Source organism: Gossypium arboreum, chromosome 9 (assembly GCF_025698485.1).
Source record: "Gossypium arboreum isolate Shixiya-1 chromosome 9, ASM2569848v2, whole genome shotgun sequence".
Classification (NCBI taxonomy): Eukaryota; Viridiplantae; Streptophyta; class Magnoliopsida; order Malvales; family Malvaceae; genus Gossypium; species Gossypium arboreum.
Window position 1 is genome coordinate 477,227 of NC_069078.1, and position 27,469 is coordinate 504,695.

The 27,469-nt window shown below is 34.8% G+C and overlaps 1 protein-coding gene across 1 annotated transcript; it reads right to left on the minus strand.

Annotated features, from left to right (window-relative positions):
• Window positions 1-5,793: 5,793 nt before the first annotated feature.
• Window positions 5,794-24,212, minus strand: LOC108455339 (heparanase-like protein 1). The gene is made up of 7 exons (XM_053019060.1): window positions 24,185-24,212; window positions 23,998-24,125; window positions 23,700-23,832; window positions 6,654-6,813; window positions 6,424-6,549; window positions 6,230-6,329; window positions 5,794-6,135 (listed from the first exon to the last, which is right to left on the minus strand). The coding sequence occupies exons 1-7, from the start codon at window positions 24,210-24,212 to the stop codon at window positions 5,794-5,796; spliced, it is 1,017 nt and encodes a 338-aa protein (XP_052875020.1).
• Between the last annotated feature and the right edge of the window lie 3,257 nt (window positions 24,213-27,469).

The following is a 27,469-nucleotide window of genomic DNA, read 5'->3' on the forward strand; positions in this document are numbered from 1 at the left end:
CCCTGTTTAAGAGTAGATCATTCATAATTAAGTGGAGTTGAATGCAATCCTAGAGATAGGATGACATAAATCTACCGAATTAGAGTCAAATCTAATAAGGGAATCCATAGATCGAGTTAATGCGACAATAGGGGTTTTAATTAGAAAGAGATTTCAATTAATCAAACTAAAGTCAGTTGTTCTGAGTCTCGAGACAGATATTAACATAAATTAGGGATTTCTACGAATTAAGTTAAGTGAATAAATCGTCTAATTCAGAAGTAATAAGTGAAGTCTAGGTGGATTCTTCCTTGGGTATTGTCGTTTCCATCGGGTTTTCCAAAAGTATTTTCCAAACTTCATCTTTGTCGTAATCTTAGTTAATAAGATAATTAGTTTTAGTTTAAAACACACCTTAATTCTTAGGCTAGATAATAAAAAGATAGTAATTACTAGTACTTTTAGTTCTCGTGGATACGATATTTCCGGTCTTACAGAAGTATACTACTATTCAATAGATGTGCTTGCCTTAGTCAAATTTATAGTTAGTTTCACGACCTCATCACCATCGAACCACTGGGAGTAATGGGCAGCTCACGGACCCAGTCACTATCCCAAGCAAAATGATTAGGAATCTATAAATAGCAAACCACCCTCTCTCGGATGTCAACACTAAAGACAAACAAGGAGTTGCCATTGAGACCTTCAAAACCCCACCTATCCAACCTGATTCTCACTCTTTTTCCTTCACCAACTTTCCATCCAAAACTGACTTCGAGAGCTTTAGCCACTATCTAGATAATCGTCCATGAATAGAAGGGCTTATCAACCATCTCAGGATGAAATACATCACCATCCGGGAAATACTTAGAACTAAGTGTTGGGAAATATGCCCATATTGTAGTAAACATGTAACCGTTTTCTATTTATTTGAACGATGAATAAATAAATAAAGTTAATTTCACATTTCACTATTATGTCTTTTGTATTTATGTCTTTTATATTTTTCGTGCATAGCAAAATTATGAAAAGAAAATATTAGCTTATTGATTGTCTAAAGTTTAAATTGAAGATAAGTGGTATTGTAAAGAATGTTTACATTACGAAAAAAACAACTTACTTCAGTAGATAATCTAAATGAGTCCATAATCATGTAAAAGAATCCAAGTGAGCATTTTATTCAAATACTGAGAAGAATTATTATGTCGTCTACAATTCCAATTGAGAAATTACTAGTCTTGGCTATTAGAGCAGTTGACTCCACGAGTAGTGTAACACCCCTAACCTATATCCATCGTCGGAATAGGGTTACGAAGCATTACCAAAATTTACAGATTAATCAATAGACATTTCATATCATCTAGCATACACATCAGAAACCAATCAAAATCAATTATAGTGTCCCTTATGCGAGCCCTCAAGGCTCAAAATACACATTGGAAACAAGTCGGGACTAAATCGGATACTCAAAGAATTTTTCAGAAAACATCAAAAATTTTCAAAGGTGTAAGGGACACACACCTGTGTGGTCAGGCCGTGTGGCTCAAATGGTGAAGAGACACGCCCATGTCTCAGGCCGTGTGGGCATTCGAAACAGGGCACAAGGCTGTGTCCGAGCCCGTGTCCAAACTTGTGAGCTCTCTGAATTAGGTCACACGGCCAAGCCACACACCCGTGTGCTAGGCTGTGTGAGCATTCTGTTTTGTCCAAATTAAAGATACAGAGGACACACAGCCGTGTCACCTAGCCGTGTGTCACACACGACTGAGACACACGCTTATGTGGAAAAAAATAGGCCATTTTCCTAGCCATATTTATCACCCAATTTGTCATCAACCTAAAGTAACATTTTTTGACATCAACAAGCCATAACATAGCATTCAAATCAAGCTAAAAACAATACTTAAACGTGTAATACTATCACATACCGACAATATGCCCTTAGGCTCTTTAAATAACAACATAACTCATATCAATCAAATAACCAATTTCACCTACATGACCAAATACATATATGCATAATTTACCAAATATACCTATTCAACCTAACCATCAATATACCTATAAGATTTTCATCATTCAACCATTTCAAACACACATCAAACATGATAAGGCCACTTACATACACATCAAAATTTATCCATCACAAGCCCTTGAAATGGCTAGTCCCAACAAACATTTATATGCCATCATTAGCCAAATTAACCTATACATGCCATTAAAACCAAAATTAATTTACTAATTATACCAAAAAGGCTAATGGATAATGTGAAGTTGCTCCGACTTGCTTCCAACCAAAATGAGCTTCCAAAGTACTATAAAATATTGAAAATAACACAGAGTAAACATTTAAGCTTAGTAAGTCCGTATAACAAGGAAGTTAACTTACCATTTAATCATATTTAAGGTAAGCATGCTAATATAACCAAACCAATTTGGCCAAAAGCCTAAACACATATCCTCAACATGTTAGCCATGTAAGACTTTCCATAACCAATAAACATGGATGTGCTTAATCACTAGGTAAGATTCACATACATGTATTATCCATCTCATATTTCAATATATCCTGTAATATCCTTTCCATATATTTCGCGTATATATCTGTAATAGTTCATTTCAAACTCATATTGTTTCATGGTAGACCTTTGCCCATTGAACCATTTAAAATATTGTTGGATACACGGGTAGTAAACACGAAGTGTACAAATCTGTAATCTGTCAATTCATGTACTTGTATGCTTATACAAGCATGTACACGGGAAGCTCTTCCGAGCCATATAACGGGAAGCTCATGTGAGCTGAGTAACAGGAAACTCATACGAGTTGTATATCTGGAAGCTCATACGAGTTGCATATCTAGAAGCTCTTACGAGCAAAATATCGAGAAGCTCATGAGAGCTAAATATCGAGAAGCTCAAGAGAGCTGTGGTATGTCCGCAACACATGCAAGATCACAACAATATCGGGAACCCTAATGACATGTCATTTGTATCCTTTGATTTTCTAATGTTTAAACGGGACTCGAGAATTATTGGATATGTGATCATAATTACACATGACAATTTGTACAAATCACACACAACAACATTCAATCATAAAACATATAAATATACAATTTAGTTACATGAACTTACCTCGATAATTTTTTGTAGATACGAAGGCTACTAGTCCGATACTTTTTCTTTGCCTTGATCTAACTGAGTATTAGGTCTATCCAGATTTATACGAACGAATTTAACTCAATTTAATATAATTCATATTCAATTTAATCTAACATACATCTTTGGAAAAATTACTATTTTGCCCCTATAATTTTAATTAATTACAATTTAGGCCTTAAGCTCGAAAAATGAAATTCATACAATTTAATCCTTATTCAAGCCTAGCTGATTTTCATACATATCAATAGCAGCCCATGTATTTCACAAAATTCAGAATTTTTCCATAAATTTTTCATGTTTTCAATTTAGTGCCTAATTGATAATTTTATCAAAATTCTCTTTACAAAAGTTGTTTATCTAACAACAACCTTTCATTTTATATCATAAAACTTTAAAATTCAACTATACTCGTACATGGCAAAATCCTAATACTTTAATGATTTTATAAATTAATCCCCAAGATAGCTAAATTAAGCTATTACGATCTTGGAAACAGAAAAATCATTAAAAACGGGACAAGAATACCTACCCAAATAAGCAAAATAAGCTTGCTAAAACTCAAGCTTCTATGGCTAGGGTTTCCATTTTTTTTATGAAAGATGATGAAAATATATTTTTTTCTTTTATTTAATATTACTTTAAATATTTAATTTCCAAAATTAACCTTAATATTTTCTTCAATTTCCAATGATGAATAATCATACTTATCCACTAACTCCTTTAAATGGTCTATTTGCTATATAAGGACCTCCAATTTTGAATTCCATAGCTATTTGATACTTTTAACTACTTGAATTCAATTTTCACTTTTTATGCAATTTAGTCCTTTTTATCAAGCTAGGCATGTAAACGGTAAAATTTCTTAATGAAATTTTCATATGATATTTCTATCATACTGTAGACCATAAAATAATATTAAAATAAAATTTCTTCCAACCTCGAATTTGTGGTCCCAAAACCACTGTTCTGATTTCACTAAAAACAGGCTATTACAAATAGAGACATAGATGTATTCATTGGTAGAATGATACATTGGGCTGGAACCAAGATGAATTAATTCTAAATCCATTTGTGAATTAATTCACTTGTGACGTTCATGGTATGATTTACCTAAATCCTAAGTTAGTCACTGACCATGCGTATGCAACTCATGTGATTTAATATAAATGGAGGCTTATGCTCTAAAGATGATCGAGTCCATAGCCAATATGTTGAGTACATGACTTATGTATGGCATGGCTTTATTAGCAACAATGGAATTCATATCTCAATTAAAGGTTAATGATATCCTCTCATTGGCATTGTATGGATTGATAAATATGGAACATGGCCACGGGTTGTTTGTTCTCAAATGAGAAATTTATCACTGTCATTTGTTGATAGTGTTCATATTAATCATTAATAAGAAACAATGGTGACATTAAGATAAAAATAGGATTGTATTAAGTAATGCATTTAACTCAAAGGAATCAAAGATATCATATGAGGGTAACACACACATGACGGGGTCATTGGATAAAACAGTTGGATGAATTGTTGTCGTAAAGAGTATACAATAAAGAGTTTTCAATCATGGTACTTCTTGTGGACTGACTGCATGATTAAGTAATTGCGAATTATTGGAACGATGCTTCTAAACATAATTGCAATCACTAGAGCCTAATTGTATATGTTCGATTGGTCCCTCTTTAGCTCAACAAAAGCTAGATCGAATTGCATTTGAATTAGAAGAAAACCCTACGACTTTGGGAATAATTTAATTGAGTCGATTTATTCGATGTGGAATTAAATTAGGTGGTCGTAAGAATTGTTCAACTAAAGAATTTGATTAAAGAATTTTCTTGAAAAATTAATTAGGAAAATCTAAGTGATTTTTAGAAAAATTAATTTTGATCAATTAAAATTAAATTAATCAAATCAATTAAACTTAATTTCATATTTTTGGAAGTTCATTTTCAAGTTAGAAAATTGGCCCAATAGGAAATTGAGCTTGAAAGTTGGACTTAATAATGTAAATTGGGCCCGGGAGCACAAAACCAAGACCATGACCCAAAAACTAGTCGAACCAGACACAGTATGTGAAATTGGGCTGACGGTCCAACCGATGGCTAGACCGGATAGGTTGGGTCAACATTGACCCGAATCAAACCTATAGTAGCCGAACCAACTCGGGGTGTCGTAAGAGTGTCGCACCTACATCTCTGGACATGACAGTGCCAATGGCTGTAACGGCAGCGTCTCAGTGGCCGATGGCGATTGGTTGTTGGTGATTGAGCAGTGGAAGAGTTACACTCCTACTGGGACTCTACTAGAGAATTTGATTCCAGATTAATTATTCTAAAAATAATATTATTTTAATATTTTAATATTAAATTAAATTTAATACTTATCTTAATAGTATTTTATTAATTTAATATTAAAGTTGTTATCTTAATATTAAATTTAATTTAATGTAAATATTGTAGATAAACTTTTAACACATGAATTATTTTAATATTAAAGTTGTTATCTTAATACTAAAATTTACAAAGTCGTTCATAGCTAAGAACGGTAGTAACAAATGAAAAAAAAAGTTAGAAACTTTTAACACATTCTAAAACTTCGAACAAGGTTTAAAGGTATTACATTTTGGATAAAGAAATAATGCAGTTTAACCACAGACAGGGGCATGAAAGTCATTGATGGTTACGTAGACTATGGAATGAGCTGCAACTGAGATGGGTGTGGAAGCATTGACAAGTTTTGGATCCATCGCCGAAATGTCGAATGTATCTGTCGAAACCATTCGAATGTCATTCAGCAACACGATTTGACCTTGTATATTTTCACCTAATGCATTCAGATGATACTCTTCCTTATTCAAGAGACTCGTAAATTCAAAATTAGGATTCGCAGCATCCATGGACATCAAATTACGATAATGATGTTCGTAACTTGAAAGGGTTACATCGAACGAGCTATCCTCTGACAAGTTGATAAAATGATAGAAATCCTAGGCTACAAAAGGAAAAAATTATCCAAATAATACTTGATAAAAATGAAAAAATTTGAAAAATTAAAAGTTAGCTTTATCAAAGATAGCTTACCTTTTTCTTCACACAATGAGCATATACACGCAAATTCAGGTTAGACTCTTGAGTTACGGCAAGTACAATACTTCCCATAAGCTGGTGCCATAGAAGCGCACTGGAAATGAAACAAGTTAAGAAGATGAAATGTCAATGGCTATAAGGGAAATAAGCAAGGATAAGGCTAACACTTTTTTTGGGAAAATACTGACCCGTAGTAACCTAGATTGGGAATAAATGTTGTAGGGTTAAGTAAAGCATAATTTCCACCTATGAGAGTTTGCCAGCAAAAAACCTTGTGATTGTAGGTTGAAGCCATTCCTAATTGATCAAAATACCTATTTAAGGTGGGAATTTCAATTATTATACACAAAAAAGGTTGAAGGTAGAGGAAAATGAGAGAAAAATATTACCAAAATCCATCAACAAAGGTTGGAGACACATTTTTAGCACCGCCCTAACAGCTCCACCAGATTCAGAAACCCAAGCTCCCGACTGCGGTTTAAACTTGTTGAAAATATTAAAAACGCCTCTATAGGTTTGGGCAACTTGATTCAAGTACGAAGGATCTTGAATCTTGGTAATCAAGTTTAGATCATCACCTACATATGCATCAATCAAATTAAGAAATAGACCCTACTAGTAATAAGTAAACATATAAAAGCTATTCGGTAAACACTAGGTTGAGATATATTTGGATACCAGGTCCAAGATTGTAGATGTGGTGCGTAACTCCGTCAACAACTTCTTGTCTCGAAACTTCTAGGAAGGAATTAAACCATTTCTCATCCTAAAAGCCACTAGGACCTAAAACCTTTGGTTGAGTTTTGGGATATGGGTGTAATTCTTTCACCATATTCTTAAGTACTATTACGTCTTTTCCATATTGTTCAGCCTCAACCCTGGCGCCTATCCTAGCTCTGGAGAGTTGATTTCCTGGCAAGATAAATTGATTAAAGTACGATCAAAAAATATAAAGGAAAACAATCCCATGCGGATCTTCGAGAAAACAATTTTAGTTAGCAAATTTATAAGAATCAGCTTTGTATCCCTTGGAAATAGTATACTTTATGAAATCCCTTGCATTTTGTGAATTCCAATCACCAACCCAAAGACCCTTTTCACTTTATGACTCATTTCTTCCCAAAGCTACCTTTTTATTTCTCAATTCTTTTGTTTCACGTGCCAGAATTATGATCGGTTCTTCACTGTAAGTCATGTCAGGCTGAATCTCAATCTCTGTCGGAGAAATAATATGTGAAGGGTCTAACTGATACCATGGTAACAGAGACACGTGAAAGACATTGTGAATCTTGTGAAGTTCTGGTGGTAGTACCAATCGGTGTGCAACAGGTCCGATTCTTTACATAACCTCATACGGCCCAATAAATCGTGGAGTAAATTTGCCTTTACGGCCAAACCAAAGAAATTTCTTCCAATGCGATACTTTCAGGAATACCTTGTCACCAACTTGAAATTCTATTTCTTTTCTTTTAAGATCTGCATAGGATTTTTGATGATCAGAAGCTACTTTCAAACTATCTCTGATCACTTTCACTTTTTCTTCAGTTTTACGAAGCAAATAAACTCCGTGTATCTTTTTATCACTGAGCTCAGTCTAATACAATGGAGTTCTACGTTTACGACTGTACAGAGCTTTATTCGGTGCATCTTTATACTTGATTGATAATTGTTATTATATGCAAATTTGACAAATGGTAGATATTTTTCCCAATTACCTTCGAATTCTAATACACAGCACCGAAGCATATCTTTAAGAATCTAAATCAGACGCTCTGACTGACCATCAGTTTGAGGATGGAATGTAGTACTAAAATGTAACTGCGTAACCAGAGCTTCTTGCAACTTGTTTTAGAATCGGGATGTACACCGAGGATTTCTATTAGAAATAATGGAGACCGGCACTCTATGTAGCTTGACAATCTTAGAAACATATAATTCAGCCAATCTGTTCAGGGAGAAATCCATACGTACCAGAATAAAGTGTGCAGACTTCGTCAAATGATCAACAATTACCCAAATGACATCTTTCTTTTTCTGAGATAGGGGTAACCGTGACACAAAATCCATGGTAACTCTTTCCCATTTCCATTCTTGTATCGTAACTGGCTATAATAGCCTCGAAGGTACCTGATGTTCAGTGTTAACTTGTTGACATATCAAACATCTAGATACAAATTTAGAAATATCATGCTTCATTCCCAGCCACCAATACATCCTTTTCAAGTCATTATACATTTTGTTACTCCCCGGATGAACAAACATAATACCATATGAGCTTCATGTAATATTTTCTATACAAGTTCTGAGTTCTTCGATACACATACTCTACCTTTGAGTAACAGGTAATCATCAGGTCCAATCTGAAATTCTGAATCAGAAGTCGATTCGCACTGAACCCTTTTAGCTTGTAACTCATTATCACTTTTCTAAGCTTCGCAGATCTGCTGTAGAAATGTCGGCTTAGCTTTTAACTTAGCTAAGACTGAGCCATCATTAGACAATGATAATCTAGTATTCATTGCTCGCAAGGCAAACAAATACTTTCTATTCAGAGCATCTGCAACCACATTTGTTTTTCTCGGATGATAATCGATAACCAAATCATAGTCTTTCAACAATTCAAGCCACCTGAGCTATCTTAGATTCAAATCTTTTTATGATATCAAATACTTTAAGCTTTTATGATCGGTGAATATATGACACTTTTCACCGAACAAATAGTGTCTCTAAATTTTCAGTGCAAATACAATAGCTGCGAATTCTAAATCATGTATCGGGTAATTCTTTTAATGTGGTTTAAGCTACCTAGAAGCATAGGCTATTACTTTACCTTCTTGCATCAAAACACAGCCTAAACCATTTAATGATGCATCACTGTAAATTACAAATTCCTTACTCGGTTCAGGCTGAACCAGAACTGATGCGTCAATCAATAAGGCTTTTAATCGATCAAAGTTTTGTTGAAATTTATCTGTCCATTCAAATCGGGGAAGCTATCATCGAGAATCCTTTTACAAACCTCCTATAGTAACTGGCTAATCCTAGAAAAATTCTGACTTTTGATACATTCTTTTGATACAATTGCTGAAATTTTATTCGGGTCCACTCTAATGTCTTCAGCAGATACTATATGTCCCAAAAAATTAGCTTCCCAAAGGCAAAATTCACATTTACTAAATTTAGCATACATTTTTTTCACGCAGGGTTTGCAGAACAATTCTCAAATGATAAGCATGTTCATTTTCATCTCGAGAATATACCAAGATATTATCAATAAATACAATAACAAATCTATCTAGATACGGTCTGAAAATTCTATTCATCAAATCCATTAACACTGCAGATGCATTTGTCAAGCCAAATGGCATCACAGGAAATTCATAATGCCCCTACTTGGTTCTAAAAGCTATTTTCTGTACATATGAGTTTTTCACTCGTAACTGATAGTAGCGAGATCGCAGGTCAATATTTGAAAACATTGTGGCATTTTTTAACTGATCAAACAAGTCATGAATACAAGGTAGTGGATACTTATTCTTAATTGTGAATTTGTTGAGTTGTCGGTAATCAATACACAATCTCAATGATCCATCTTTCCTTTTAACAAACAGAACCGGTGCACCCCAAGGTGAGAGCAAAACCTCTATCATTTAGTTCTTGCAACTGTTCTTTTAACTCTTTTAATTCAGTAGGAGCCATTCTGTAGGGTGCTATAAATATCTGTGTTGTCCCCGGAACAAGATCTATATAAAGGTCCACTTCTGTAACCTACGGCAATCCAAGTAACTCCTCTAGAAACACATCAGGATATTCACATAAAACTGACACTAATTTAATCTTGGATTGAAACATTGTAATGTCCAACATATAGGCAAGATAAACATTATAACCCGTTCTGACATATTTCTATGCTAACATGGCTGATATCATATTAGACAACCCATTCAAATTATCAGATTCAATACAGATCCTTTCACCATTCTGGCATTTCAGTACAATATGCTTCTGTTTACAATTTACCACAGCATCATGCTGAGTTAACTAGTCCATACCTAGAATCACAGAAAATTCATCAAATGGTAATAACATCAAATCAGCCAGAAAATAGAAACCCCGTATCATTAACGGACAATTCTTACAAATTTTATCTACTATCATATACTGGCCTAGGGGGTTTGATACTTTAACCTCGAATTCAGTGGACTCAACAGGAAAATTTCTATTATTCACTAAATTAATGCAAATATATGAATGTGTTGAACCAGGATCAATTAAAGCAATTATATCACTATCAAGAAGAGAAAAAGTACTAGTAATAACGTCGGGTGTAGAATCACCCTCACGTGCATGAATAGCATATGTACTTGCCAGTGCTCGTGCTTCAAATTTAAAAGTTGAATCTTTTTGTCGTACCTTGACTACCACTGACATTACTAGTAGCTATATTGCTTGGCTTTGAAGTTTGAACAATATCTCTTTCAACTTTCTCTGAACAATCTCTTAGATAATGGTTAAAGGAACCACATATGAAACTTGCTCCACTTTTCATTCTACGCTCACCAAAATGCATTTTATTACAGTGCTTGCATCTGGGTTTGATATTTCTAACACTGCTCGCATTTGCTACAGATGTAGCCTAAGATCTTGAACTGGACCGTTGAATACCTCTATCTCTCCCAGAGTACCCCGTGGAGGTAGTAGAATGATCAAAATTTTTCTTTGATTTCTTTGAGATCGACTAATATAACTTTCCCGTAAATCTTTTATTTTAAGTTCTAGCTTTCATCTCAACCTATCTTTTCTCTTTACTAAGCTCTTCAGCTTTATGTGCTCGGTCAACCAGTACCACAAATTCTTTTAATTGAAGAATCCCAACTAGCAATTTTATATCTTCATTCAGACACTCTTCAAAATGCTTACACATTACGATTTTAGTCTGGATACATTCTCTAGCATACTTACTCAGTTGGAAAAATTCCCTTTCATATTCAGATGCTGTCATATGCCCCATTTTAAGCTCTAAAAATTCCTTCTGTTTTTGATCTAGGAATCTCTGATTGATATACTTCTTTTTTAATTCAGTTTGGAAAAATTCCCATGTGACCACCTCTTTTGGTACAACAGAAATCAGTGTATTCCACCATTGGTAAGCTGAATCTTTTAACGAAGATAAATCACATTACAAACATTCTGACGGTGTGCAAGATAATTCGTCAAAAACCCTAATAGTATTTTCTAACTAGCATTCAGCCATTTTAGGATCATTTTTAGTTGTAGCTCTGAATTCTTCTACCTCATATTTATGAATTTAATCATTTTCAGGATTATTCTATACCTTATGGCATATTGGGAACCGGTTGAGAGATAGGAAGGGGTAGAGGTTGTTCTACAGCAGAGTTTGTTCTTACATATTCTGTAAACCACTCGTTCATCATTTGGAAGAAGGCTACTTTAGCCTCTCCTCCTCGACCCTCAGATACGAGCCTTCTACTACTAGATGCTGCTCTTTGAACCGGAGCTTCAACATTGCTCTCAGTTTCTTCGGTTTCAGCTTGGTTGGATGACATTACTATATAAAAAACATGTTTTAAAATGGTCAGGAGATATCACACTATCACAAGTTATATAATGACATGTATAGCTACGTTAGTCTGAGAATCGACTAAACTATATCTTTGATGCCAAAAAGTGTAACACCCCTAACTCGTATTCGTCACTAGAACAGGGTTATGAAGTATTACCAGAATAAACAGATCAAATACATACATTTCATATTATTTAACATTCATGTCAAATATTATTCATAAGTCCCTTATATGAGCCCTCGAGGCCCAAAACATACATTAGAAACAAGTCAGGACTAAACAGGTATTCAGAGAATTTTTCGCGAAATTTCAAAATTTTTCCTAGGTGCAGGGTACACACGCCTTTGTGGTTAGGCCGTGTGGCTCACACAGCCAAGTGACACGCCTGCGTCTTAGGCCGTGTAAGTATTCGAAATAGGGACACACGACCTTGTTCCAGCTAGTGTCCTTACCCATATAACTCTTTGAATTGGTCACACGGCAAAGTCACATGCCCGTGTGCTAGGCCGTGTGAACATCATTAAATAGGTGCAGGGGTCACATGGACAATCCATACCCCTATGTGCCTGGCCGTGTGATCAATTTTGAGCATTTTATTTTGAAATTTTAAAGATGCAGGGGACACACGGCCAAAACACATTGCCATGAGTGTCACACACGGCTCAGACATACGCCCGTATGGACAAAACAAGGCCATTTACAAGCCCTATTTCTCACCCAAACTTGTTTTCCACCTACATTAACACTTAAACACGTTTCTAATCCAATATAAAACATTTGAGTCAAACGATAACCAAGTCTTATGCATACCATATATCTTATATAATCAAGTATCCATGCTAACAATTTGATCACTTACATATAAATATTCATATCTATACCAACTATACCAACTCAAGCCATGTTACAATTTACCTATTAGTTAACCATCAATCAATTATACCAAAACACATATCAACATGATAAGGCCATATACTTATATATATATATATATATATATATATATATATATATATATCAAAATGTATCAAACATAAGCCATTCAAATGGCTAATCACAACAAAACATTTACATGCCATCAATGGCCAAATTAACCTATACATGCCATTATACCAAAGTTGATTTAATAAATATATCAAAATAGGGCAATTGATAATATGATATGGCTCCGACCAACTTCCGGGTTACTATAAAACAGAGGAAATAAAACAAAGTAAGCATTTAATGCTTAGTAAGTTCGTATAACAGGAAGATTATCTTACCATTTATTTCACATTTAAGGTAAGCTAACTAAACATGCTCAAACCAATTTGGCCAATTGCCTAAACACATATCCTCATCAAGCATGTTAGTCATGTAAGTCACATAAATACCAAGAAACATGAATGAGCTCATTAATATTCAATTTCCACATACATGTATTTATTACTTCAAGTAACTGTGAACATGTGCATATCATATCTTTGTACTTCAAATATTTCTCATAGTAATTCATCTTGAATTCATTTCATCTCATATCAAAACTTTACCTGTTGAATTATTTAAAATATCGATGGATACAAGAGTAGTACACATGAAGTGTACAAATCTAAAATCCATCAATTCATATTTAGGAGTGCTCATTAGAGCACATAATCAGGAAGCCCTCTCTCGAGCCATATGATAGGAAGCTCTTGAGAGCCATTAACGGGAACCTTATTCGGACTGTATAATGGGAAGCTCAAAAGAGCCATAATCAAGAAGCTCATGTGAGCCAATAACGAGTAGCTCTGAAGAGCCATTAATCAAGAAGCTCCGGATAGCCATATATCGGGAAGTTCAAGCAAGCCATATCGGGAAGCTCCGAAGAGCCATTAATCAGGAAGCTCACAAAGAGCCTTTAATCGGGAAGCTCCAAAGAGCCATATATCGGGACACTCATAAGAGCTGCGGTGTATCTATAACACATGCAGGATCACAACTCATCGGGATGCTCTGAAGAGCTATTAATGGGAAGCTCGCAAGAACCATATAATGGGAAGCTCGAGAGGGCTAATAACGGGACGTTCTTTCGAGCTATGGTGTATCCGCAACATATGAAGGACCACAACCAATTCGAGAACCTTTTATCCATCGAATTTTATTTATTCAATCAGTACTTAATACTTATCGGGCACTATCAGATATGTGACCGATTTTCATACATGTAAAGTGTACAATACACATACATAACATTTAATTTAAACATATAAATATACACAATTTAGTTACACGAACTTACCTCAACAATTGTTTGTGTATTCAAAATTTACAAATCCGACATTTTTTTCATTTCCACGATCTAACTCTGTTTTTGATCTATCTAGATCTATACAAATGAATTTAACATCAATTCAACACAATTCACATTTTAGGCAAAATTATCATTTTGCCATTATACTTTTAATTAATGACGATTTCGTTCCTAGGCGTGGAAAATAAAATTCATGAATTAATCCTTATTCGAAGCCTAACTGATTTTTACATGTAACATAATAGCCTACGTATTTCATAAAATTCAGAATTTTTCTAAGAATTTTACATCTTTACAATTTAGTCCCTAAATTACAATTTCATAAAAATTCACTTTACAAAAGTTGTTTATCTATCAACAACCTTTCATTTTCTTCCATAAATTTCATAATTCATGCATATTCATCCATGGAAAAAATTTAATACTTTGATAATTTTGCAAATTAATCCCTGAGATAGCTAAATTAAGCTATTACGATATCAGAAATATAAAAATTACTAAAAACGGGACAAGATTACTTACCCAATTAATCCAAGTAAACTTTCTTGAGTCCTCGACTCTTAGCTAGGGTTTCCTTGTATTTAATTTTGGGAAAGATGATATAAATGATGATATTTTCTTTTCTTTTATTATTTATTATCTTTATTTTTTTATCTTTCCAAATTTGTCCTTTTCTTTATTTAATTTTCCATGGGCGAATCATCATACTTATCTACTAACCCTTGTTAATGGTCTATTTGCCATACAAGGACCTCCAATTTTGAATTTCATAGCTATTTGATACTTTAGCTACTAGAACTCAACTTTTGCATTTCATGCAATTTGGTCCTTCTATCAATTAAACATGTAATCAATAAAATTTTCCTAATGAAATTTTCATACGATATTTCCATCATAATTAAGACCATAAAATAATATTAAAATAATTTTTCTTACAGGCTCGGATTTGTGGTCCTGAAACCACTGTTTTGATTTCACTGAAAACGGGCTACTAAAGTCATTATTTCCTTACGTTTGACTAGTACAAGGATAAATTACCCCAGTTTAATTTCAAAGTGATTGAATTGCTCGTGGCCTAATAGCTTATTACTGTAAATAGTTAATTCCATCTTTAATACTCCTTTTTTGCTCACTTTCTAATAGTACATGGACTAAATCGGTCATGACTCAACCATACTAGGACCTATTGGGACATTTTTCCCTACTTGTAAACTCCACTTACTAAAAGAAGTAACATAGGAATAATCATAACAATAAAACAAGAATAATAAAATAAAATAAGTCATGGGAATGATATGATCGAATAGGCTACTCGAATTAGGTCTTCAAGGCACGACATGAAAGAGTAATTAAACACTGCAAAACTAGAATGACCAGGTTGAAGTAAAACAAATTCAATCTTCAACTAGGAAGGTTGAAGTAGAACAATAACTGACTTTGAAAAAAAAAATGGCGTTTATTATCCTTTCTTTTCACCAAACGTTGGAAAAAAAATATTGTGTTCTTCCGATAACGTTCTGTTAAAATTTAAGTGACCCGAATTCTTATTTAAATAAAATACGATGAAAAATAAAATAAAGTAAAATTCATATAGAACTGGACTTCTTTTATTTTATTTTGGAATAAGTTGTCGAGACCATTTTTAAATCGAGTTTTGGAAAATGGGAATCGACTTTAAGAAAAACGAAAACGGGAGTCGCCATCAATCTTTTTAGGTGTGATTGGATCACCTTATAAAATGTTTTGTTTTAAAACATTAATTTTGGTCTATGAAAGTCAAGAAAACGGATTCGGGAGTCGGTTACGTACGAGGAAGGGTTAGCACCCTCGTAACGCCCAAAAATTAGTACCTAATTGATTATCAAGTGTCTTTAATGTCGGAAATTTGAAAGTTTTAAGATGCAAACCTCTTTTAATTAGAATGTCTCAATTTTGAAAATTAAGGCTCACTTATTTCAAACGAATCAAAACATCACATCCAGTAAGTTAGGACGCAACATTTTAAAACCTTCGAAACTAAGCTCGTCTTTCAAAAATTTCTATCTCGAAATAACAAAATGCCATATCCAGTAAGTTAGGACACTATTTTTTGAAATCTCGAAATAATTGTTTAAGTTTTGAAAACTCAAAATCACTTAGAAGGGTGCTTGACTATTCGAATTCAACGAGAAAGGTCGCAACCCAGTAAGTTAGGGCACTACCTTTCTCGAAGTTTCCAAACTTCAAGCATTGCCTTTTAATTTTTTTAAAAAACCTTGGAATATTATTTTAAATGACGTTTTAGGATGACATATTAAGGCATCATGAAGCATAGATGTACAAAATATTCTAACATTTCCATACAAACATAAATAATATCATTATGACAAAACTAAATAACATGAACATACGTTTAATGAAAAAATCATACTAGGTAAATATAAGATAATAAACAAATAAAAACATGAGTAGACTAAAAAAACATAATACATGCAAAAATTATACAACAATATATATCATAAAATAGCACATAAAAGAAATAATTAAACATAGCATATAAAAAAATGAAACTATGCACAAATAAGATAAATGACATACACAAAAAATGAATAAATAGAACATTTACAAATTATAAAAATATAATGCAATAGTTCAAAATACATGAAATGATAATATAATATATATATGCATAGAAAATATATTTGAAAATAAACTATATAAAAGATTAAATATTATAATATATAAAATACATAATCAAATGTATACAAGATAGGAATAAATATACATATTTGAAAAATGAAGAAATTAAAATAAAAAAAAAGGTTGAAAAACTAAGATAGACGAAGAATAAAATAAGAACAAACCACAGAGAGTAAGAACACAAGAGGGAGAGAAATTTGAGTGAATGCTTTCAAGAATTCTTATTGCTTCCCAAAACTCAAGTGATTTACAATGAAGGGAGAGGCCTCTATTTATAGTTGAGCCTCCCAAAATCCAACGGTACAGATCAATTACATCAACGGTTAAGATTAAAGGATATCTACAAATTAAATCTCCAAGATTACAAAATCATATATTCAAGATTGCATATCATATCATATCATATCTAAGATTGCATATCATATCTAAGATTGCATATCCTTAAAGATTATATTTCCATATAAGTCAAGCTTGTAGATGGACCTTAAATTTTTTCAAGTAATGGGCCATTCTGATCGGGCCAAATTATATTTGTAATTCTGGACTGAACTTGGACTTCATTTTTTTTTGGGTTTATTATATTTTTGTTTTTGGACTTATTTCTGGGCCCGGGCAAAATTGAGTGTCTACAGCTGCCCCTCTTTGCTCATTGTTGTTTAACAGGAATCGAGCAAAGACTCATAGAAAGACCAAATTTGCCCGGCCTTATCGGATCATGGTCCTCAATCTGCTCATTGCAAACTCAAGACTGTCATGTTAATATCTTCGATATGCTCTCCGTCGAACACAAAGACTCCAAATCTGCTTCTTCGATTTGTTTTTTGACAATACAGAGATGCCAAATCATCTTAGATCTGCTTCAGCATAAACACGTGAAAGCCAAATCTGCTGTGTCTTCGATTTGCTCCTTGTGAACACAAGGATGCCAAATCATCTTGGATCTGCTTCAGTAAAATCATCTGAAGGTTAGATCTGCTATGTCTTTAATCTGCTTCTTGTAAACTTATGACTGTCCTGTTGATATCTTTGATCTGCTCTCCGCCGAATACTGAGACGCCAAATCTGTTTCTTCGATTTGTTCTCTAACAATACAGAGATGCCAAATCATCTTAGATTTTCTTCAGCGTAAGCACGCGAAAACCAAATCAGCTATGCCTTCGATTTGTTTCTTGTAAGCAAAAGGATGCCAAACCATCTTGGATCTGCTTCAGTTATCTGAAGGTTAGATCTGCTATGTATCTGCTCTCCGTCGAAATGGAGATGCCAAACTTCGATTTGTTCTCTGACAATACAGAGATGCCAAATCATCTTAGATTTGCTTCATCGTAAGCACGTGAAAGCCAAATCAGCTATGTCTTCGATTTGTTCCTTGTAAGCACAAGGATGCCAAACTATCTTGGATCTGCTTCAGTATAAACATCTGAAGGTTAGATCTGCTACGTATCTGCTCTCCGTCGAAATGGAGATACCAGACTTCGATTTGTTCTCTGACAATACAGAGATGCCAAATCATCTTAGATTTGCTTCATCGTAAGCACGTGAAAGCCAAATCAGCTATGTCTTCGATTTGTTCCTTGTAAGCACAAGAATGCCAAATCATCTTGGATCTGCTTCAGTATAAACATCTGAAGGTTAGATCTGCTATGTGTCTGCTCTCCGTCGAATATGGAGACGGCAAACTTCGATTTGTTCTCTGACAATACAGAGATGCCAAATCATCTTAGATTTGCTTCATCGTAAGCACGTGAAAGCCAAATCAGCTATGTCTTCGATTTGTTCCTTGTAAGCACAAGAATGCCAAATCATCTTGGATCGCTTCAAGTATAAACATCCGAAGGTTAGATCGCTATGTGTCCGCTCTCCGTCGAATATGGAGACGGCAAACTTTGATTTGTTCTCTGACAATACAGAGATGCCAAATCATCTTAGATTTGCTTCATCGTAAGCACGTGAAAGCCAAATCAGCTATGACTTCGATTTGTTCCTTGTAAGCACAAGGATGCCAAATCACCTTGGATCTGCTTCAGTATAAACATATGAAGGCCAAATCTGCTATGTGTCTGCTCTCCGTCGAATATGGAGATGCCAAACTTCGATTTGTTCTCTGACAACACAGAGATGCCAAATCATCTTAGATTTGCTTTAGCGTAAACCGTGAAAGCCAAATCAGCTATGTCTTCGATTTGTTCCTTGTAAGCACAAGGATGCCAAATCTGCTATCTTCAACTTGTTCCCTATAAACACAGGGATGCCATGTTGAAATCTTCGATCTGCTTCGCTGTAAGCACAGGAATGTCAGATCTGTTATCTTCGATTTGTTCCCTATAAACACAGGGATGAAAAACCTGCTATCTTCAACTTGTTCCCTATAAACACAGGAATGCCATGCTGAAGTCTTTGATCTGCTTCACTGTAAGCACAAGAATGTCAAATCCGCTATCTTCGATTTGTTCCCTATAAACACAGGGATGCCAAATCTTGTTTCTTTGATCTACATTGCCCCATAAAAGACATAACCTGTAGAATGCATATGAGTTCATGTCTAATAATTAGGATGCTATGACCGAAGTGAGTCAAATTCTCCTAATGCAAAATATTATGAATATGACCCCTATTTCAGACGTCATCACTTATTCCTTCATCGAAGTTTTATCTTGATGAATCAACTTAGTCCTATTGTACCATTCTCCAAATGTTGTGACCCGCTGGAGATGTTTATGGAATGATCATTTCTTAAGATCAATATTGCTTAAAACGTCCAACCACCTTTTGAACTGAAGAAGAAATTTCCCCGAGTACATCTGACCCTCAAATATGGAAATTCTTTAAACAGTTGTCTTGTTTCAGTTTCTTATATTATCTAGAAATTTCCAGAGTAATATGTAAAACTTCGTTTGTAAAGATATTTAGCTCATCTATCATTATTTTAATGCAACATAATTTAAGGATAATGAAAGATGAATTTAATCTTGAGAATAATTAGATTTGAATAAATTTGTCAAAAATACAAAGAAAATTAATTTGAAAGCCTATCTTTGAGAAGAAAAAGAATCTAAAGATAGCAAACAGGACAAAAGTTAGATGCCCTAGATATCGCCGCTTGAGTGTTTATATGCTAGCTCCATGAAGACTTTCTTGAATTCAACATGTGTTTAAAAGATCCAAAGTACTTTGTTGATGCCCCGATATGCAACGCGCTTCACTCTTTGTTGAATCGGATATAGCAAGACTATCGTGTGCTCTTCAAAATTTAAGCTGCCCTTTCCAGTTTTCAACTCAAAACCCCTTTGGTCTCAATGCGCCCTTTGCGGGTTTTCACCTTGGCCTCTCCATTTTTCTTTTTTCATTTTTCTCTTTTTTATTTTTATTATTTTTTCTTTTTATTTTTTTTTTTTTTGAAATAGAAGTCCTAAAATGCCCTTTGCGGGTTTTCAGCTTGGCTTCCCTTCTCCTTCAGACAAAGTACTCCTTGACCGAGTCCGAATTCACTGGATCAGATAAATTCTTCCTATCCATTTCTTGTCAAAATCAGTGCACCTCTAGAGAAAGCCCTCTTTCCAACATATGACCCTTCCCAATTCGGCATCCTTTTGCATGGAAAGGATCTCTTTCAGCACAAGGTTTCCTTTATGAAATTCTTTTGGATGAACCTTCTTTTTCATAAGTCTGTGTCATCCATTCTTGGTACATTTGCTTAGGATGAATACTTTCAAGTTAAATTTACTAGAGGTATTCAATTCTTGACTCCATCAAAGGTTGGAGGAAAAATCTTGATTTATAAACCCATGAGAAAGGGATTGCCCTAGCAGTAGTCCTGGTTGTTGTTTGTCAAACCCTACAAAAAGGTGGTTCAATGATTCTCAGCAGACAAGAATGAAGTTGCAGACTTTATCCTTCAACCTGGAAAGCTGAGGTACAGGGATTACTCCCGGAACATACATCCCACCATGACTCGATGATGTTTTTGAAGCATCCCTAATCTTCATAAAATGCCCCAACTGTGAAGCTGCCAAATGAACATAGCAAATAGGAGCCACAACAAATATGGCTGTGGTGCTCCTTTGATACATATAGGATAGAGAATGAACAAACTCTTGCAGATCATTAGTCGAAAACCCAGCCTGGTCTAAGAGAACATGATAGTGGGTCTGTCTCGTGATTCCAATCATTCCAGCATTGGTACCAAGGTAAAAATTATTGTTCTTTGGATGGCATACTTTTTTGTCAATAACAGTACCATGTAGCACATTGTCAGGAGATCCCTGCTGAAAAAACTTGGTATGATAGTTTTTCGTACAACAATAACCACAATCTTTAGGGTTCCACTTCCCGTCAAGGAACTTGCAAGCCTCAATAACATGCTCAAAACTTGATTGAATTGAGACTCGCTAACCCCATCCCTGAAAATAATGATTTGATCAGGTTTCCTCTTCCCTGAACTTGTATAGAAGTCTAAGAGAGCTTCCTTCATGATACCGTCATCCACTTTGTCAAAAACTAGTTTTGAAGAAAGAATCTATCATTTTAAGCTTTAGAGACTGTGTACGGCCTGATGCCCCATAGCTGGAAATCAATGGCCACCACCTGGAGCTAACCATTGCGACTATTGATGACAGACATCGATCGCTCAGAAAGCCAAACAATGCACCCATTCCAAGGATGATGGTTGGAACCTTTGAAACAACTGGAATTGAAGGTGTTTGCCCCAGCGTAAGCATAGAGAGTAGGCAGTAGTTTCTTATACCAATTTTTACCAGTCTCGGTCATCTTCTGTAATTTGTTTTTTATTTTTTTTCTTTTCTTTTGGCAACCTTTGTTGTACTGTGGTATGGCACATTATCTTTGAAAAGACTGCAAACTTTTGGCCTTGTGCAGTTATATATATATTTTTATTTTTTATTTTTTTTTGGAAATGGATGACTTTTGACTTTGTAATATTGGCATATGAAGCTATCTCCCCCTCTTAATGGAGTAGTTGACGTCCACAAAGATGAGTCATTGTCAGCTTGAAACTTTTGACGAGCTCGGGCCCATAACATACATGCCCCATAAGTCTTGACTCCTTTAAATTTGGCATTCATTGTACAACTGTTGCGATCCCTTTCCATAGTGGACCAACAGTGCCCCAAAACCTCATGTTTATCCTGGCAATTGCAAATCCTCCTGCATGCGTCTTTGGACCACATTTTTGAATTCCCATAATAGTCTCAACAAGGTATTGTTTTGTCTCTTCAGCTAATTCCAATTTCGCAATCTTTCCTTCCTCCAAAGCTATATTTCCTTACCACCACTTCATGGGGTAAAAGCCATTTTCAACAAATTCAGAAACAAGTCACAATTTCTGTCACCTTCAATGTACTAAGATTCCTCTAAACACATATCGTACTCAAAAGGAACTCTGAATCTGTAGTATCATTGCCCGTGTCATTGATATCTAGGGATCTATGATAGGCATACAAAATAATATACAAGGAATTCAAGAATGACTATTTACATGAAATGAAAATTTATAAAGAATGTCAAAGGTTAAAAGAATCAGAATGAAAGAATATTTACTCGGATAAATAATAAAAGTATGTTTTATTGAAAATAAAAATGTCTGAACATGAGCCCACTTCTCAAAAGAAATCTCATTACTCCTAGGCTTTAGAGCAACAAGAGTGTTCTGAATATTACTCCGTAAAATTCCTAAAGATTATAGGAAGTTCTTCTGCAGTCCAATTGTTTAAAGAACTTCCCGGTTCATAAGGGCGAATGCCCTCAAGGTTTCTTTGCTCAGTCCCTTCCTCATATATGACATTGATGGGATGATTTTTATTTCCAAACACCCCCTTCTCTGGGTAAGCTATCCCTCTTGACACAAAATTCGGGGATATGTAAGGGAACGTCGTTAATTCCCATTCAACTTTTTTTTCACTCAGCCGTGACCTTCTTCTCTCTCTCTCTCTCTTTTTCTTTCTCTTTTTAATAACTTTAACTAATTAGGGTCTTTTTATAATTTTGAATGCAAATGATGCAATTAAATGCTATAAGATACAAATGAATGCAAAAGGTATCGATCTCGATTCAATCTCATTTAGAAAACTTTATTTAGAAAAAGAATATCTTTACATATAAATGGATTATAAATATGGTTTCGCCCTAATGCCCAAAGTTTTAACTCTATCTAATAAAAGGGCTAACTCTCATATTATATCTGACGACGATCCGTACATTAGACTCAATACATCAGCTCGTATTGCCAAATCTTGCACATATTTGGCAACCTCTCGAATCTGGGCTACAGCTTCACCAATGACGTGATCCCTTTCTCTGACATGTCCTCTAGACTGATGAAGCTCTCCTTTTAGAAAATCTTCTCGTGCCTCGAGCTGCTCAATCCGAAGTTCACCATCATGTAATGCCACTTACAAATCTTCCACCTTACTTTTTAGCTCCTTTAACTCGACCGTAGGATCATGATTTCGATGCCAACGGAGGGATCTTCCAAGCTCAAGTACTTTAGTCTCCAACCCTTTATTTTCTTCCTCTAATGCCAAATTCTGCGACTGTATCTCTTGGAACTTCCTCTCCCAATACTCGGCTTTAGCTTTTTCCTCTTGGACCTCTTTCTGCAACTGATCCGAAGACCCCCTATTCTCACTCTCCTCAAGGATACTTGTGCCTTTTGTAATGCTCTTTCAAATCATCTCGATCTTCCTCTTTTCTTTCCTCTCTTTCTCGACCTCCATCTTTTGAACGTCGACGTCTAAGCTCAAGTACATCTTTTATTCTTCAAGCTTTGCTATCCTTTTCTCAAGCTCTAAGTTTTTTTTCTCGAACTCTTGCTTCATAATTTCTAACTCTGAGGGAATCACTTGCAAATATTCCTCTATCGGTCGAGCTCCTTCCACGCTTGGCTTAGGGATATTATCATTAATCCTTCTACCTCTCCACTCGACGTACTCCGGAGTTGTAGCAGGGCTAATAACTACTCCCTTTAATCGACAAGTCTTGTTCCAAGCACTAGAGATCTCACTGACCTTCCTCTTGTAGTCATCTCCTTTATACATGAACTCACTCTGAACCAAACCATAAGTTACCGGTATGAACTATCAATGTTTCCTCAATACAAGCAAAAGGGCATAACTAATGGCACCCCAAATTCCCAACAGAGGGACCCAATCAAAACTGCTGCATCGGTAAAGAATCTCACCAGGAATCATCCATGGAGCCCTCCACTCTACGTCCTTTGACTGTAGATTCTGAAGTAGCGCTATCCAACTTTTTTTAGGAACATCAACTTTCCTAGTTGAAGCTGCTATGTCCTTCAACGAGGAGTAATCCTCGAAGAAGACCCGACAAACCACCCTATCTATCAAATGGAAGTGACTGTAGAACCAAGCTAAAAGTAACTGAACACAACCAACAAACCTGCCCGCACTGGCCCTTCTACATGCATTCAAGGACCTGAATGTCTCCCTCAAAATCACAGGAATAGGAGTGACCTGCTTGCTAAGTCAATGGAAGAGATTCGTGGTCGCCTCATCCATATATCCCAAGGCCTTGGGGAAAACCATCAATCCGTATAAGCTTAAGGCAAAAATGTCTACCCTCTTCGCCTCGTCTAGATGTGTCTGGATCAGATCTTTCAAAACTCCCCATGGAATGCACTTACTCTCACCCTTTTCCTTAATTCTAGCCATGATCCACTGCTTGCTCATCCCCGTAATAGTCATCAACTTCTTACCAAAGGTTGGGACACAAGCAGCTCGAGAATAAATCCTATCACACTGAAATCTAGGACACCGAAGTAAGGCTGTGTATTCCTCCACAGTAGGCACTAAATCTACCTCCCCAAAGGTAAAACAACTGTATGCTGGGTTCCAAAACTGAGCAAGAGCTCGAAACAAGTTCTCATCAACCTGAATATCAAACAAATAGGGCAAATCTCCGTACTTACCGTAGAATAATTGCTTGGTCTCATTGTCCCATTGATCCCAAATCGCCTTAAGCTCCTACAGATTATTCTGTGTGACACTGATGCGAGTGTAGTCTCACAACTCCGACATATATCCCACAGTTATGCTATCCCCTTTTCCTAGCTGAGTTTGCTCAGACCATCTATGGACGTTAGCATTGCCCTCCACTCTATCAATAAGTCCGTTCTCCATAATAAAACTTTCTAACTTAGAAACTGACCCGTGAATCGATACCTTTTAAATGCGAAATGACATGCAATGAAAAAAAGAAACAGTCAGTATCACATAATATTAATAAACTCAAGAATGATATGTGAAGGTAATATCTAAAGTATAATTCTAACTAAGTTGAGCTCTTACGATTTTTCTATATGAGGTTTTAGTTCTAAAGTTGAGGTACCTGAACCAGCAAATTCCTCGATTCTTACCCATTATAGGCTCATTTGAATCGAGTTCAGTTTAGGGGAATACATTTCCCTATGGCTACACGGAGATGAAAATCTCACGAAACCATAGGTACGGATGTATCCCGAAAGTGATCCACTATCCTGCACGGAGGCGAAAACCTCACGAAGGCGTAGTTTCTCACTCCCAGTTAAGGGTGTGACCACAACGGTCATGCAAATGCAATGCGTATCAGAATATATAACATATGCAATAATACAAACACATGTAATGCAAAGAGGATTGAATTTTAAAATTTTTCAAATTTTCGACATTAAGACAAAAGGTAATCAATTATACGGCTTGACTCTCTTATTAGTCCCCAGCGGAGTCGCCAAGCTGTCGAGACCATTTTTAAATCAAGTTTTGGAAAATGGGAATCGACTTTAAGAAAAACAAAAACGGGAGTCGCCACCAATCTTTTTTGGTGTGATTGGACCACCCTATAAAATGTTTTGTTTTAAAACATTAATTTTGGTCTACGAAAGTCGAGAAAACGGATTCAGGAGTCGGTTACGTACGAGGAAGGGTTAGCACCCTCGTAACACCCAAAAATTGGTACCTAATTGATTATCAAGTGTCTTAAATGTCGGAAATTTGAAAGTTTTAAGATGCAAACATCTTTTAATTAGAATGTCTCAATTTTGAAAATTAAGGCTCACTTATTTCAAACGAATCAAAACATCACATCTAGTAAGTTAGGATGCAACATTTTAAAACCTTCGAAACTAAGCTAGGGCACTACCTTTCTCGAAGTTTCCAAACATCAAGCATTGCCTTTTAATTTTTTAAAAAAAATCTTGGAATATTATTTTTAAATGACATTTTAGGATGACATATTAATGCATCATGAAGCATAGATGTACAAAATATTCTAACATTTCCATACAAACATAAATAATATCATTATGACAAAACTAAATAACATGAACATACGTTTAATGAAAAAAATCATACTAGGGTAAATATAAGATAATAAACAAATAAAAACATGAGTAAACTAAAAAAACATAATACATGCAAAAATTATACAACAATATATATCATAAAATAGCACATAAAAGAAATAATTAAACATAGCATATAAAAAATGAAACTATGCACAAATAAGATAAATGACATATACAAAAAATGAATAAATAGAACATTTACAAATTATAAAAATATAATGCAATAGTTTAAAATACATGAAATGATAATATAATATATATATGCATAGAAAATATATATTTAAAATAAACTATATAAAAAGATTAAATATTATAATATATAAAATACATAATCAAATGTATAAAAGATAAGAATAAATATACATATTTGAAAAATGAAGAAATTAAAATAAAAAAAAGGTTGAAAAACTAAGATAGACGAAGAATAAAATAAGAACAAACCACAGAGAGTAAGAACGCAAGAGGGAGAGAAATTTGAGTGAATGCTTTCAAGAATTCTTATTGCTTCCCAAAACTTAAGTGATTTACAATGAAGGGAGAGGGCTCTATTTATAGTTGAGCCTCTCCAAATCCAACGGTACAGATCAATTACATCAACGGTTAAGATTAAAGGATATCTACAAATTAAATCTCCAAGATTACAAAATCATATCTTCAAGATTGCATATCATATCATATCATATCTAAGATTATATCATATCTAAGATTGCATATCATATCTAAGATTGCATATCCTTAAAGATTATATTTCCATATAAGTCAAGCTTGTAGATGGACCTTAAATTTTTTCAAGCAATGGGCCATTCTGATCGGGCCAAATTATATTTGTAATTCTGGACTGAACTTGGACTTTATTTTTTTGGGGGGTTTATTATATTTTTGTTTTTGGACTTATTTCTGGGCCCGGGCAAAGGTTTTTTAAACCTTATTAAACTCCATCTATTTTATATTGATTAGGATAAGATGTTTCAGTCCTACTAGAATATGGCTTTACAAGCCCATAAATAGATATAGTCTATTCCTCTTGTATTGATTGAAATTTTTGACATAGTTAATTTTCTTCTCCTCTGCCCGTGGTTTTTTCCTGAAAGGGTTTCCATGTAAAAATCTGTTTGTATTTTATTTTTAATTTTATTTTTATTTTTTTCACAAATTGGTATCAGAGCTTTCGGGTTGTTCATCTTGATCACGGTAATGACGTCTTTGAAGTATGAAATTCCGTTGTTGGATCGCAACTCCAGATTTGCGTTGTGGCAAATTAAGATGCAAGCAGTTCTTGCACAAATGGATCTAGAGGATGCCCTGCTAGGGATAGATAAAATGCCTTCAACATTAACAGATGA